Source organism: Necator americanus, chromosome I (genome assembly GCF_031761385.1).
Source record: "Necator americanus strain Aroian chromosome I, whole genome shotgun sequence".
Classification (NCBI taxonomy): Eukaryota; Metazoa; Nematoda; class Chromadorea; order Rhabditida; family Ancylostomatidae; genus Necator; species Necator americanus.
Genome location: NC_087371.1, coordinates 1,361,383 through 1,377,417, shown reverse-complemented (window position 1 = coordinate 1,377,417; position 16,035 = coordinate 1,361,383). Strand labels below are relative to the sequence as shown.

General features: G+C 40.3%; 2 protein-coding genes across 3 annotated transcripts in view; one reads left to right on the top strand and one right to left on the bottom strand.

Moving 5' to 3' along the window:
• Positions 1-515: 515 nt before the first annotated feature.
• RB195_004164 (uncharacterized protein) overlaps positions 516-16,035 on the bottom strand; it is a gene marked incomplete at both ends in the record, with an annotated part of 17,714 nt that continues 2,194 nt past the window's right edge. The window contains 24 exons of one of the 2 annotated variants that reach the window (XM_064179957.1): positions 516-627; positions 771-981; positions 2,414-2,560; positions 3,226-3,351; positions 3,423-3,499; positions 3,583-3,683; positions 3,759-3,827; positions 3,896-4,056; positions 4,117-4,275; positions 5,515-5,582; positions 5,815-5,921; positions 6,056-6,156; positions 6,825-6,953; positions 7,020-7,171; positions 7,230-7,354; positions 7,453-7,603; positions 7,666-7,763; positions 8,112-8,175; positions 8,255-8,346; positions 8,405-8,523; positions 8,587-8,681; positions 8,742-8,858; positions 8,942-9,024; positions 10,976-11,146. In XM_064179957.1, the coding sequence (XP_064033165.1) occupies positions 516-627; positions 771-981; positions 2,414-2,560; positions 3,226-3,351; positions 3,423-3,499; positions 3,583-3,683; positions 3,759-3,827; positions 3,896-4,056; positions 4,117-4,275; positions 5,515-5,582; positions 5,815-5,921; positions 6,056-6,156; positions 6,825-6,953; positions 7,020-7,171; positions 7,230-7,354; positions 7,453-7,603; positions 7,666-7,763; positions 8,112-8,175; positions 8,255-8,346; positions 8,405-8,523; positions 8,587-8,681; positions 8,742-8,858; positions 8,942-9,024; positions 10,976-11,146 (2,835 nt within the window). Of the gene's footprint in view, positions 628-770; positions 982-2,413; positions 2,561-3,225; positions 3,352-3,422; positions 3,500-3,582; positions 3,684-3,758; positions 3,828-3,895; positions 4,057-4,116; positions 4,276-5,514; positions 5,583-5,814; positions 5,922-6,055; positions 6,157-6,824; positions 6,954-7,019; positions 7,172-7,229; positions 7,355-7,452; positions 7,604-7,665; positions 7,764-8,111; positions 8,176-8,254; positions 8,347-8,404; positions 8,524-8,586; positions 8,682-8,741; positions 8,859-8,941; positions 9,025-10,644; positions 10,764-10,975; positions 11,147-16,035 lie in introns of those variants that run through there. The other variant, XM_064179956.1, reaches the window with a different exon arrangement.
• The window catches only part of RB195_004163 (uncharacterized protein), a gene marked incomplete at both ends in the record, with an annotated part of 26,708 nt that continues 25,815 nt past the window's right edge, over positions 15,143-16,035 (top strand). Inside the window, 2 exons of the mRNA XM_064179943.1 lie at positions 15,143-15,237; positions 16,025-16,030. Of these exons, the coding sequence (XP_064033163.1) occupies positions 15,143-15,237; positions 16,025-16,030 (101 nt within the window). The remainder of the gene's footprint in view (positions 15,238-16,024; positions 16,031-16,035) is intronic.

Sequence of the window (16,035 nt, the reverse complement as noted above, 5' to 3'; positions counted from 1 at the left end):
CATTAAAATTTCGTCTTCCTAACAAAGAAGTTGAGATCTTCTCAAAAGAAAAAAAACATGTTTATTAAATCTCTGAGCACAATTATAGTTTTCAAGACGTCATATTGTGAGCAAAAATACACAGCATAAAAAAAGAATAACTAGCAAAACTGACTTCTTTGCATTCTGGGACAATGTAGAATACGGATACATTAAGGAAAAAATTCGTTGTTAATGAGGTTGTCCTGAGTTAGATCGTGGCATAAAAATAAAGCTAAGTTAAACAATAATAATAATAATAATAATAATAAGAAGAAGAAGAAGAAGAAAATAAATCATTGGCTCTGGCTAAATATTGATTTCTGATTGCCGTCGGTTTTCGAAATGCGAGCGGCCAAGTGAAAATAGCTAATTTTTCTCCTGCTCAGAGATTCTCATTTACATTACATACTCTGTTGAAAAAAAAACTTAACAACCCGTTCTGTGAATGCATGAAAAAGAAAGTCGATGAATCGATCGAAAACATAATGATACACCTATCCATAGAAAGTTTGGTCTTGATCGTTGATAGTATGTAGTGTGATTGGCGGCAAAATTCCGGTAGCATCATGATGAACGAAACGTGATGTGGCTGGTGATGGGAGCTCCCTAAACGATTTACGTGCGCCGTGTACCAGCAGCTTGATCCTACCGTAATTGGTATACTGTATAAAGTGGATGTTACCGTGCTACTCATGCACTCGCTCTCTTTCCTGAGAAAGAGTCTCCTTGGAAACGAAGAGGAAACTCACGAATCGGCTATCGATTTCCCAACAGGCTTCTGCGATCGATACGGTTGTCGATGACGATGACGTGATCCGTGGCTTCGTTGTCGTTTTTTCTTTCGTTCCAATTTCGATTTGAATAAATAGCAGAAAAAGATGCAAATGAATAAGAACGTGCCACCACAAAACACTCCGGCTATGACTATAGTTTTATCGGTGGTGCTTTCCTTACGTGCACCTGAATAAACCGAAAATTACGTAAGGATATTCTGTAGAAGGAGACGGAGACGGGGGAACAATATGCGATGAAAAAAATTGGACCGGGGTATTTTCACTAGTCCATTTGTGCGTCAATCCGCCGTAAACACTACCAGCTTATCTGTATATGGATGCATCTATTTGTGGCGCCAGTTGTGTTCGAACCAACTGGCAACCAGCAAACCGACGGGTAACGGCTTTGGCCTTAAAGGCAATCCACGAATCTGGGGCAATACAGATTTCAGGTGGAGTATTCTTATAAGGGATAGTAGATTATGGAGAGGAGGGTAATTTCTTTTCTTTTTTTTTCTTCTTAATTGCCGTAAAAAAGCGGCCCGGAAGAACGGCTTCAGGCGTTCTGGCGCACTACTTTCTACAAAGAGTTCGACTGGAGCGCGCCAGCTTTGTGCGGCGCCCAGTCGAACTCCCTGTAGAAAATAGTGCGCCCAATTAGGAAGAAGCGGACGAAATCACCCTCCTCTCCATAGTCTACTATCCCTTATAAGACCTGAAATCTGCACCACCTCAGATTCGTGGGGTGATGCCTTTAACCGTCCAACCGGAATATGGTTTTATAGTTACATATTCATAGTTATAGTTAGTATATGTAGTATATAGTTAGTTATATATAAGTTTTATAGTTTGAGCTATAATTAGCAAGCCTCTAGATATTAACATGCTAAATTTATCTATTTAGTCATTAGTTCCCTACTTCAGTCGCTTTCATAAGAAGTCGGACCTATGGTAGAATTCAAATGACAAAATCTGCGATTTTTACTTGGGGGCAAGCTCCCGAAGTTGCAGATGATAGGGTCCCCACTCTTTTCTCTCCTTAATTCTAAAAATAACTTCCACTAAAACTCAGACGCTCCGCATAGACCGCGGCCTAATTACAAGGAGTTCTGGAGAATAAAGCTAGGATTCCTACGGCAATGTTCCGCACGAGTACACAGGTCCGACTACTGAAATCCACCATTCGGGACAACACTTCAAGCCATGCCGGTATTAAAAATATTGTGAGAGGGTTACTTGGAAGACTTTTTTCCCAACTCACAACAGTAATGCGATTATTAATCAGTTTGCAGCTTACAGTAGCAGTTCCTCATCACTGACGAGGTCAAACAAGTGGACAAAAGTCTTACAAACAAACAGTGCAGAGCACTAGATTAACTTTTTAAAAAAAATCTGTTAAAAAAAGGCCTTTTGTATACTGGATAAACGCAGTATCCTGTAGGATTTTGTAGACCCAGGAATAAGAGATTTGATACGGTAATGGGGAGAATATTGATTAAACCCTAACCCAATACGAGACCCTTAGACGCTGTTTTGATAACTGCTCAGCGATAAAAGTTGTCATCATTATCGGCTATTAGAATGCGACTAGGAACACTCACTATTGTTCAATCAATAACCATTATTTGCACAGCACACTGTCAGATGAACATTCGACAGCACAGCAATAAGCCCGTAGAGTAGACCGACGTTCAGCTGAAGCATAGCAGCCGAATTTGTGAACAACAATGACAGCGACCCGTAGACGGATGATTGCACTCGTGCACCTCAAAGAAAAAAACATGCAGGTAGTAGGTGTGAGATCAATACTTACCATTTGAATCCATAGATCGATAATCCCGTTGTGCACCCGTATCCCGTAATCTTTTTGTCAATCCGCAACATAATTGAAAAAAAAATCTAGATCTCTGTACATGGCTCGCATCACCACCACCACCACCACCACCATCACTAATCATTTCTGGCATCTCTAGCACTTTTTCAAACAAGCCGTGCAAAATATGTTAATTGATTAGTGAAGAGTAGAGCAACGATTGGATTTGGAATGTTCCTTTCTGTTATCCTTGGAGATCCGACATTTTTCCTTAAAATTCGAAATTCAGGCGCAAGTACGTGCGTTATTCTGACCAGACGACCGCAGCATGTTCATTGCAGCTCGGTTGGTCTGACAATGTTCTTTTTTTTATAACTTAGACCGTTTCTATCCGAGGTTGATCTGCAGGCATACTGTAGGTCAAGAACGCATTGCGGTTGCTCGGTTAAACACAAGTACATGCGCCTAGTTCCTCGGAGGAAATTTGTCTATTCCCGTAACTATGAACTTCCGTATAGAAGTTTTTTTTCTTGAGTGAGTGAAATGACTTCACTATAGTCATTTCTCTTCTTTTTGTCCGTCCAACCGCGTGAGTTCGCTCTGTTCTGTCAAACTCACAATGTGTCTCATCCGTATCGTCTTGATGTCCACAATTCGCGTCACCATTACATCTCAACAACGAACTTATACATAATTTACTATAAGTGCACATATACTCATTCGGTGAAGAGCATTCACTCATATCTGCAAACTTTTAATCAGTAGGTTTCAAATACTTTTCTAGATCCGTTCCCTAAAATCTTCCGAGTACCCACCGTTCACTTCTCTCACTTCCGTCCAACTCATGTTGAAACCTTTAAGACCATTCACTTTATCAGGACTTGTCAGAAAGCTGAACGCGATGTCGATGTTCAACAAATTTAGACCCACAGAAATCAATTAATCAATATACGTGATCAATACATGATCACCTACCTGATGCGTACTGTGTTATTTTTCGTGACAAACGGTGTGAAAACGTTCTGATTCGTACCACAATACTCGGGACGTGGGGCACCGGTGACACGAATAACAGCCTGGAATGGATCGTTCAATTAGTTATTGATCGTTTTCAGCTATCAATAAGTGTGATACATAGTCTGAGGTCTCACCTTTTGACAATATGCTTTATTTGATGTCATTTCACCTTCGATCTCCATTTTTACCATGGTAAGGAGTATCTGGAAAATGGGAGGTTATTTGGGAAACTTTTTGATGATGTTTTATTTCTTTTTAAAGATGTACATACCTTGTATCCATTCCTTGCGATAATCTCCCAATCACAATGCACATCCTTGTTGTATTTTACTGGATAATTTGGAGACATTACAAAACCAGTGGGTGTTGTTTCACTTGCTCGAATTCTACGTCCGCATCGATACGGGCCTTCACCGCGTGGCTCCTTTGTTTCTGAAGAGAATTCAGATTCAGGGTCGGCTTTGAAACGATCAATAAGTCGAAATCAGGTACCGTGTGAAGGAATGTCCTCCTTAGCAGCAGGTCGAATCTCGTATAGAGCCTTGAATCCATTTCCGCTTCCCGTCGAATCCGAACTGAACACCACTCGCATGGCATAAGCGCCAAACGCAGATACCGTTGGACCGGGAAGGGTGTCAGAGCAGTAACGTTCTGAAAATCCTCGATTCGTCTTCAATCACCTATTTCTAGAAATTTCCTAAAGTATACTTTGGGTACAAGGAACTTAAGGCAGGGGAGAATGCGTTCTACATCTCAGAACTAGGTCCGAAGCGTTTTCAGGAATTTTTGCAAATGGATAAATTTTTTAGTGGATTGCTTCTAACTGGAGTGCAAATGCTTTTAACTCTATGTTTTTATAAAAACATTCTTGGAATTCATCCTTATTTATTTGTCGTCACTCTCAACGTTTGTTTACAGTAAGTATTACCTTCTTAGCTTCATTTGAAAAAGAAAAATACCCTTGCAATTGAGCTTACATATGTTTGCAGTGAAAATTTTGAAAAAATGAAAACTGGGAAACCTTCATCAGAATTAATTGTACAAATTGGACGCCGAAAAGCTTATGGAGATGAGAAATTTTATGGTGGTTATGCTGAAAGGGGGGCTAAAAAAGGGAAGAGTGTATAGCAGAGTACATAGGTAAGAGGTTCGGCTTAGGTAAGAGGTTCGGTGAGCACATGATCGATCGATGGCTCTCAACCGTCACAGGCCAACCAAGCTTTTCATTCCGCCGGTGTCTATAAATTGGTACTAGACTTCTTTCAGAGAAAAATACCGACTCTTCACATCTGCTTGCCCTGTAATTCACTGCACACGCGTTCTAATACTTCATACAATTCAGAATTGAAATAGAACGGCGAAAAATCCCCATAGGAATTAATCAACGGCATGTAGTTAACCCTTTTATTGCGCTTAAAATGAGACAAAATTCTTTCCGAAAATGGTTTTTTTAAGCACCTTTTGCCAGTTTGTTGCAACTCTCAGCAAACAGTCGCAGAATAAGTCATTTAGGTCATTTAGGCAAAAAAGAAAGAAAAATCACTGTTAAAGACAGAAATGGATGAGAAAATAAAGAATCTGGAATCTTTCTAGAGATTTCGCGACTACTTTATAATATTAAGAAGTGCTACAGGCATATCGTCCAAAGTTAAACCTAACTAAATAGATTTCTAAATTCTTGACATGTCAAGTTTTTCCGTTTTCTTATGTTGTGTCAAAAATTCGGCTGGAAAGTAGTAAAATAACGTGACGATAGCAGAAATTCTTCTCATTTTTCCTTAGAGATTCCATCACTAATGAAACGTTAAGCACCGTACTTGAAGGGGAAAAAGAGATTTAAATTCAGAATAATTTAGATAAGGACTCTTTTTGGAAACTTTGGGGACTTACCTTGTAAAACAAGCCGCTCATCACCACCATCTTGGAACACGTCATAGATTTCCAACCAATCTTTGCAGCTTAAATGATTGCATGAAAAAAATATTAAATAAAATATTTTTTCAGGTGAAATACATTTTCACCTGGAAATAATTTCTTATTTAATATTATATGTATTATATTATGTGATGTGTGATGCACCGGTGACTCATTACGTATTGTTCTGCTCGAGTTGCGAACAGAAAGCTCTGTTCTGTAGTCAAAATAGTAGTCTTGGAAAAAAGCAGATAAGAAAAATGCATCCGAACTCACCGATCCTCATCTTTTCCTTGATAGAGCGCGAATTGCTCGAAATGTATGAGAATCTGTTGGCCAGGTCTGCCCTCGATAAAGTAGGTGCAGTTCGTATCAAGCGGATACTGAACAATTTTTGAATTTCTTCCGCATAGGTTAGAGAAATGAGAGGCCTACTGGTCTGTGAATTTCGCCTACGGATGTGAATAGGGTGGAGAAGTTCTCGGAAACATTAATAAATCTATTAGAAATCACTAACATTTGCAGGATATCTCGGACTGTTGAAAAATCCCATCGGGCCACGGAATCGGAAAAGGCATTCATTTGAGGTGCCGATAGACTCGCCGGTGACGCCAAAGTCTAAAATTCCAGGAATCTGTTTATAGGATAACAATGGAACTTTTGAACGGCAGACTTTGTTACGGTGCGTGTCAGTGGCACTTACGTACGCACCAGAACAGAGCAGACCTAAAACCGTAATTTTGTTATTGAAAATTTCAAAAAATCAATAGTTATTGAAATCCAGAAGCAGTTTCCGTTTTCCAGTCCTACAAGTTTCTGCTTTCACCCCTACTTTTAAGGTTTTAATTGCTACATTCAAGGAAATTGAGCAAAGGCGTCGTCTACCTGTTCTTACTAAGTTTGTTAGGGCCCACAGAACTACCCAGATGAGCGACGAAGTAGGAAATGGGACAAAAAAGATCATGGCATGGGATGAGCACGTGCACCAATCCTCTCAGCAGCCTCTTCATTCTTTTCACTTGAATAGGCTGCTGAGGGGACCTCATTGATTTTTGGCCGCACGCACGTAGACGCGTCGCATACGGTTGAAAACCAAGTATTAAGCAAGGGTGTTCTAAAGTTTTAAAGCATGTACTTCGTAAGAAGTAAGGCCGTTTTCCACGCCGTTTTCTAGAACGATCAGTGGAAATCTACGGCCGAACTCTATATTTGTCCAAACAGATCCCAACATCGTCAATTTTGTGATACGCCAAATTTCTTGAACGAGAAATCCACTCGGGACCTACCAGTCTTGAATTCCACCTTCGCCTTAAATCCAATAGGGTGAAGCCCATCGGTGATAAGCTTGTCAGTCGTCCCGAATTGAACCACCATACGTGGACCAGCGCTCACATAAGGTCCCATTAACGGTGAAACTGGAATAATTACATTTTTTCTTAAAGATGTGAATCAATCGATCGATCAATAAAGGTCTTGCTTACGAGAGGGTATCCGTTCGCACAAGGTCGTCTCAAAATTACTTTCATCAGTTGAGGACAGAGTTGCTTTCATTGTCGCGTCCGATATGGCCACACCCACCCAAGCAGCCGGACAGGCAATGTCGTCTATATGTGGCGGTTCCGTGATTATCATACTGGAATCGGTGGTACGGTACTGATCTGAGGGGTCCTTCGAAGAGAGCACACCCTTACCTCTCATCGTCAGAAAGCACGGCAAATTCTTCAAATGTAAGAATTACTTTTTCCAAATTTTGATCTCCCTGTAGCCCATCAAGAATGTAGGTGCAGGTAGTATTTAACGGATACATGTCGGGAAACTGAAATTTTATGGATTTTATGGATTGTAAATTAGAGACTGTACTTCTGCCGTACTCATTACTCCTCCTCTTTCGCATTACCGTAATCACAGACATACCTTCGGGGAATAGATGTAATGTGTGGTCTCTCGATTACTCTCCACTCGGACATCGCATTCCGTTCCTCTCATATGTGTGACACCTTTCTGTCCATGCAACAACTGGGCCACATCCACAAATCTATTAGAAAATTCGTACTCTATAACGAATCTGAAAAATCAATAAATCGATGCGTGACTCAGTTCTCCTTTCCATCGATTGGTAATCCATACCCTCTCGGATCAGCTTTGGATGGATTAGTTGTGTTAAAATGAATAAGCGCTTCTGTGCCCACAGAGTACATTTCTGTTCGTTGCTGAAGACCACATACCTAGAAAATCAATGTTTGCGAATCAATATAAGATCGATAGCTTGATCAGCTCTAAAACGCTATTAGTAGAATTTTATTACATTGTATTTTATTTATTCTCTATTTATTTCTTCTACTTTCGCTCGATTTCCGAGATTTATATTAATTTCAAGTTATGGGCGAAGTAGATACTGTTTTCCTAAAAGTTTCACATTTCTGAGTTAAAAAAGAAAAGTTAAAAGAAGAAATTGGATAAGGCAATAGAGGGAAAAAAGTTCCAAAAAGGACTTTAAAAAAAAACTGATTAGGTTTTATCCGGAGCGCAAAAATTTTGAATGTCAGTATGTATGAACAGTAAAAAAAAGTAACCTTTTTGATAATTGGAGAACTCGTAGTGGGACCATCGAATATAGTGACAGAGTCATAAGGACAACTGAAAAAAATTGCTCATGTGATATATCCTATCCTACGAAAAATCAATAATAGGAACGATCAATGCGAACGAGACTTACTGTTCACCGCCAAAGTAAATATCGAAATCGCGAAAGAACAATCGTATACGCTGACCGGGTCTTCCTTTGAGCAAGTATGAGCAATGAAAATTCTAGAAAAAGCGCTGATTGAAAGCCATTTGATTGATTGACTGTGAAATCAATCGAAACCTTTGGATAGGTGCCAGGATATGTTGGCGAAAAAATAGCACCTCTTCTACGTTTAGAAGCCTCTATGAGGAAATTGCATTCGTTTTCACCGTTAATCGATGTACCAGCTCGATATTTTGCTGAAAAATCGATTATCGACTGGTGAGTTCATCGTTAGTAGACCAGAAGAAAAACGCACTTACTATCGGGTATGAACGAATACCGTCCGCGAAAGCCGAATTGTCGATCAACTTCTCTTGCACGTGAATGGAACACAAGCACAAGGACACGATGGAGACTGTACGAAAAAGGCGGTAACGGGAAAACTGCTGAAGTTACTCAAAAGAAATTACCGTACCTTATTCTGACATGAGGTGATACGGTACCGCAATATCTACCACCCAAAGACGCTGACAGTAGATCGGATTCCACACGTTCAAGCTCCGAATATATGTCAACGTATTCAACTTCGCAGCTGAACGGAATAACAATAGAATAATAATAACGAATAGGGAACGAATTTCTGCGAGAACTGGTCTCCAATCAATATCCGCCAACCTTTCGGAACTGCCGGCAAGATGAAAATGTTCAAATTCTAGTTTCACGCGTTGCCTCGGTCCCGCGACAAACGTGTATACACACTAAAATAGGGAGAATATGAATTTCGCATAGGTACGGTAGGGTACTGTAGTTCTCCATCATACAGTTATTACATTATTATTGCACAAGATTTGCTATCCTGAATTGAATCAAAGGTATCACCCCACGAATTTGGGGTGGTACGGGTTTCAGGCGGGTAATACCTATACGGGGTCGTAGATTGTGGGGAAGAGGGTGATTCCTCTCATCTGTCCCTGCATCACTGTAAACAGATTGGCTTCAGAATGCAGTTCCTTACGATGTCCTCTATTGCAATGCGCAACCTCTGCGTTTACCCCCGCCTGCGATTCTTCGAAAATCCATTCGGACGCCCTGATAAGCAATTCATTTCATTCGAAGAATCGCAGGCGGGGGTAAACGCAGAGGTTGCGCATTGCAATAGAGGACATCGTAAGGAACTGCATTCTGAAGCCAATCTGTTTACAGTGATGCAGGGACAGATGAGAGGAATCACCCTCTTCCCCACAATCTACGATCCCGTATAGATGTTGCCCGCCTGAAACCTGTACCACACCAGATTCGTGGGGTAATGCCTTTAAGCTATTTTATTAACCGTAATTGTAATCGATTGTGCCTTTTTATGTCTGAAGATCAATATATATGTAGTTATACTCCATAAAAATCACAACAATTTGCGTGGGTTAGAGTAGTAACCGTAGATTACAGGGGCGGCAATCCTTAAAGGCATCACCACACGAATCTGAGGTGGTACGGATTCCAGATGGAGTATTCCTATACGGGATTGTAGATTATGGAGAGGGGGGGGGGGTGAGGGTGAATCCGACCATTTCTTCTTATTTGCCATAAAAAAACGGCCCGGAAGATGCGGCGCGCGCACAAGGCTGGGGCGCTCCAATCGAACTCGTTGTAGAAAATAGCGCGCCGGAACGCTCGAAGCCGTATCTTCCGGGCCGTTTTGACGGCAATTAGGAAGAAGTTGACGGAATCACTTTCCTTCTTTCCATCGCCTTTAAGGCTGTTCAGACCACCCATACTTACTTATTGTTGCACCAGTTATTTTAATAATTTTATATTTCTATGCTTTTTGCAATTATATAGAACAAATGGCTCAATAGATATGGTGGATAATCCTTCCAGAAACTTTGCAGCAGAAGAAATTTTTTCTAGCGCGCTCATTAACACGCCGAATGATTTTGCTGAAACGATCAATATTAACGACATTTATTGAATGCTTAAAACGCCTTGACATCAGCACTAGATATTGATTGATCAAGAGAACAAAGCCTAGGATCTGGATAGTTAATAACACGCGTAAAAATGGTAAAATAAATGTTAATAGTCTCGAAAACAATTTCCGGAACCATGAATCGTCTTGGAAATGGCGAGAAATAATTTTTTAAATCTCTTTCTCTTTCACAATTAAATATTCATTTTTCAGGATTAAACCTATAGATTACTGTAACGTACGTAGGCAAGAAATGAATGCAGTAAAAACTTCTATAATCATCCTGAAAAAGTGAGAATAGTTTTCGAAGAACTGAACTATTTTTGGATATTTTTTGACTGAAATCCTAAACAGCTGTGGAAGTGGGATTTTATCAACGATGGTTCTAGTTTCCTTTTCTTTTTGAGAAACTTACCTGTAAGTTCCTCGGAAGTGTGATATTTCTATCTATGGAATTATCAGTGGGTTCCTTTGGCAGTAACGGGAATTGAAATTCGCCCCGTGGATTCTTCTCGTCAAAAACTCGATCACATTCTAAACGTTTGGACAACTAGCACAAATATCCATACGTAGCATAAGGTTCACTGGATGCGGCTGCGATTGACAAGGTGTCTTCTTTATTTTATTTTATTTTTTAAAAAGACTCTTTACTTTCATTTTAATTTATCTCTGGTTTTTTTTTATTCATGAGATCTCCTAACTCCTACTTACTCCTCGTATTGCAGTACTCCCTTCAGCCAAAATACCATGATTAGCACCAGTAGGCAGGCGATCACCATGGTGAACAGAAGTGCGAAGATGATGTCGCAGTCGAGTGCGCGACATGCTGCACAATCCTCCTTCGGAGCCGGTGACTCCCATTCCAGAAGGTCTATCCGGGTTTCCACCACACGTTCCAATGTACGCATGCGTTCCATGCGCACACCACCTACGGCAGTAACACTATGACATCTACGATGGATATGAGAAAGAAAATGCCCCTTCGCCTTGAAGGTCAAAAATTCGGATTTCCGAAGCAAAACAAGGCTACAGCGAGAAAAAAAACAGATCACGGACGGAAATATTTAGTAAGGACGTGAAATATTTCAAAAGATTCTTGCTTAGTACTGTATAAAAACGGTCCCTACTGCACTGGAACAAACGTCGGGAATATTCTGGACAGAAAAATGTCCCTTCGCCATGAAGATGAAAAATTCGGAATTCCGAAGCAAAAAGAAAGGCTGTAGTGGAAAAAGAAACACATTAGAGATTTGAACGTGATTGAAAAACCTGAACAAGGTGGATATTTAGGAAAATCCCGATGTTTTGGCGAAAGATTCACGGTAATGCCTACAGTAGTAGTGCAATTATCTGGCTCTACGCATCAAACGCATTTTTCACTTGTAAATTCAGATCGGCAATCATTCACGAGAAAATTGCTAAGCTGTGATTGAAGACAGAAAGTGCATATCAGCGAAAGGGTACCGTGCTTTGTGCACGTATGTTCCGTGCAGACAAACGTGCATTACGGTAAAGAATTTACTGCGAAAGAAACAATAGAAGTAGTTTTACGGCGATAAATCCGAAAAAAAAAATCCTGAGAGGACATGGATCAACACCAACAGACATCTTTGTAAAACATTTAAATGGTCCCTCGCCTTATTCAATTGCGAAGATGCCGATAAACAACGGATGGCCATAGCAGAAGTGTTGATTGGCAAATCAGTATATTATTTATTGATCCGAATCTAAGAAGGTGAAAAAAATCCCGGGGTGAATTCAAAATTAGCACAGAACGATAGCAGAACTATGTATTTGGGATCTGGTAGAAAATCTGGAAGCAGGTGGAAGCTAAGATCAGTTTGCGTAGACCATTGATTATGATATTGTGCTGCTGTAGTCCTGCCGTAGTACCGTCAATATGTGTAGAACGGTATGTTGTACTAGACAGGACCGCAGATTTGCGGTAGTACTTCCCAGTCACTATAAGATCATTCGAAATGAATTTGCGGCACAATAGCAGTATCTTCTGCTGGGAACTTCGGAAATGAAATAGTTAAGGACTTCGGAAAAGATGTGTGCAATTGCACAAAACTCAAGTTCCTCATGATATGAAGAGTATATGGCTGATGAAGAGGATAGAGCCGGAAATTTCCTGTATCACGTGGAAATTTGTGTTTGTGGATTACACAAACAGTCAGCACAGTCTTGACATTAAGCCGTAATGAAAATGACATCGTAACGATCGAACAGAATGGATTAAAAACGCTATCCGTTCCAAAACAAACAATACCGCGAGCGAATTCTCAATGAAATCACCGTTACGTTGTGAGTGATGAGGATTGCAGGGAAAACCGGAAAAACGCCAGGTGTTCACTTAGAAAAAAGTCAATATTTGCGCTAACTTAAAAATGGCTCATGCTTTCACACATTCTTATTTTATTGATTCCGAAAACAAAAAAGAAGGAAAAAGAGGGAAAGTCCTTCGATTAAGTAAGTTTTAGTTGGAATATCCATGGAATAACTATTTGCTAATAGAGGATATGCGCAAAACAATGCGGATACTGGTGGAATAAGTGAAAAATCAGCGCATGATCTCCCTGGTGGCACATCGTTTTGACATTGAGAGTTTGTTTGTTCAGTAGCATGCAGCTCGGTATGCCACTGAGACTCCGACATAGCCGCTATTTAGAATGAGCGTCCAGAAAATCACATAGGTTGGGATAATGATGAAGTAATTCATCCTTAATCGTCAACAGTTCACCGATCAGCTAATTCGCAACAGTATCTCAAAGAAAACATGGGAATTCTGGAGGATTCCTCAGAAATAGACCGAATTTTACGGAAATTGCCTCAAAGTCTAGTCCCTACAGTCGAGTCGAAACATTCGTTTATTGACCTAACATTGAAATCGGAACTTTCGCACAACGTACATCTTAGAAAAAGAACGGAAACTTTGCAGTTATGTCAATTGAACGCTGAAGTACTCTATACTCAAGTTTTGCTGCGGAAGCACCGTCAACTATTTGCACAAAAGAATGAAATCTTCTTGTACTGTATAGTCGGGAATAAAGAAAGCAGCTGACATCGCACCTCGAGAAAAAAAAGACTCTTAAGTCTAACAGTAAGAAGAATTTCAGAAAAAAAAAACCACTTCTTGAAATGCAGCTTTTGTATTACGGTAGTCCGCTGCAAGAAAATTTTACATGGAACCACGCTATGAAAAATCCGCAAACAACGGTTTTCTAGCTGAAGAGCAGCACTATTTCCTGTGAAATGAGGCTCTCTGGCATAATTCTAAGAGAGTTACGACGCAGAAAATGCGGAGAGAGTGGTGAGGAATGGGTTCGCACCAAGAAACACTTTTCAACCTTAATTCTTCGAAATGTTTTCAAAGAGTGAACAACAACAAAAAGTGAAAATTCCCCTCAGCGCATATAAGTTTCCGCCGAGAATTGATAGAATTTTTTTTTCGGGAATTCGGCTATTACGAAATTTTTATCTTCAAAAAGTTATCCGAACAAAATTATAACGGGAAATCAGTCCCCATTCAGAAAGCACTGCTTCATCTTTAGAATTCTAAGGAGATATCTTTAAAAGTCTCCGTCTTTCTCTTGTAGGTAATTATGAAGCTTTAATTATGAAGCTGTGGTTGAACCGAGATGTGGAACATTTGAATGGAATTTCTTATTAGTTAGTTTCCATGTATAACTTTTTTCGATTAAAATTTCTAAATTCAGCATGTTTCTTTCCAAATAATCGTTGTTGCGCTTGTTGTACGGTAGTTGTTTTGTAATTCATCTAATTATGCAAAAAAAAACTGACGATACGTATATTTTCTTTGCTATTTATCGAAATTCTAAAGTAAATGGAAAATAAGTTCTCATTTTCGAGTTCGGTGATGAATTAGATAATCCAAAAATAATAGCGAAGACCCATTCCTTAGCGCGGAAACTCTTAGGATGTTGTGGGATAGCGATTTCTAGGATCGAAGAATCTTTCTAGGATCAAAGCATAAGATCACGCCGCAAAACGGCCGTATTTAACACTAAGTCGAGGAGGAGAAGTTAGAAGGACCAGTTCTCGTACTGCGTCTCATATGTTCCATGTAGTACTGATTGAAATTAGATCTCAAAGAATCCAGAAGCAGCTAGAGTCTGAAGCGTAGTTGGAGGATTTTAGAGAAAACATGTAGTAGAGGAAGGAAATGCATGGTACGATAGCACATACTAGGGGACTAGTTCTCGTAACCGAGTAGAAGGAAACTTAAAGAAACAATAAACAACAACAAAAGCAGAAAGGAGCAATGCAACATAAAGAATATGAATTCTTTGAATTCTTTTACAGAAATCCAAAGAAATTCAAATGGAAAGCCAAAGATCTGTTGTCCAAGGATATTATTTGAAGGATAGAAACAGTTAGCAACGATCTTTTTCATGTCAGGACCGAGAAAAAAATATTCGAGTGATAAGATGTCGAGGCGGTGATTTCAAGTGGATACTCGTTGTTCGGTCGAGCAGCGCGCAGATGGGCGGTTCTTCTAAGGACCTACATACACATACATACACACACACACACTATTTGCCGGAACAAAACGAACGAGAACGTCTTTTCTCACACAACCTTTGCACCTATAAGTGTTTTGTATCGATTTTTCGAGAGAAAAAAAAGTAATGAGGGCCTAAACGACTGAGATGCACTGAAACCACCGACACGGCTATTATACGCAGCATATGTAGGCTACAGTAGGATCTTCCAGAAATTCCACTAGCAGCCATCGGAGTTTTCTATAATTCCGCAGTGATCACATTCGGAGGGGTTTCAGGACATTTCTGGGAACTGAACGTAGATCCGAGGTTAATTTGGGTGAAGACAGTTTATGGCAGTGTCCGAAAATCACAAAAATATTACAAAATTCACATTTCTTCTCTCGAATGCATATTGAAAAGCTCTTCGATCGCTATTCGACGAAAATGGGCGCTTTCATGGATCAGGAATACATTAATAGACGGGCATATTTGCAACAAGTGTAGGTTACGGTAGAATCTTCAGGAAATTCTATTAGTCGACCACATTAAGGAGTTTTTTTGGGTGAAAAGAAAAAAAAAAGAATTTTTGAAGAAGTAAAACAAGTAATCCGCCGGTAACGCCATTCAGGCTGGGCAATGGTGACGAAAACCGCCGAATTCCGTTTAGAGTGTTTCATCTTGAGGAAAATTTTCCTCAAGATGAAACACTCTAAACTGCGAAAGTAATGCAGTTCAAGCAGGTTGACCGATAATGACCATAGTGGGTAAATACCCCGGATCAAGACCGCTAGAGGGCAGAATTTTGTCCAGTAAAGCAGATACGCAGAGAAACTGCAAAAGGACGTTATTTCACCGCTAAAACCGCGAGCTTACTGAAGCATCTGTGAGTTGAGCAGGAAAAGCTCTAGCGTAGAGAGAGGGTGTGTGTGCGGGGATTATCTGTCTTCAGGAACGCATCGATAAAACCTTCTCAGAGTCGCCGCACTCAGTCCCAATGGTGGCTGCAAACCCCCACATTGAAGGAGGCCTGCGCGTCCACGAGAAAATATGAAACAATTCACCACGTTCAGCTAGAAATATTTGCGGGCGAAAAAAAAATTGCCACAATCGATCAATTTTGATGGAGATTTCAGGAGGATGCTCGTGCCTCATTAAGCCTCGACGCCAGCAGGCAGCCTGTAACTGGAAGTTCATCGCGCTGAGAAAGACAGAGTGAAATGGGTCTCGAGCCTTGCCTTGATAGAGTGGAACGAACGTCCCCAGAGACGAGGATAGATGTTGATGAAGAGTGAGGTGAG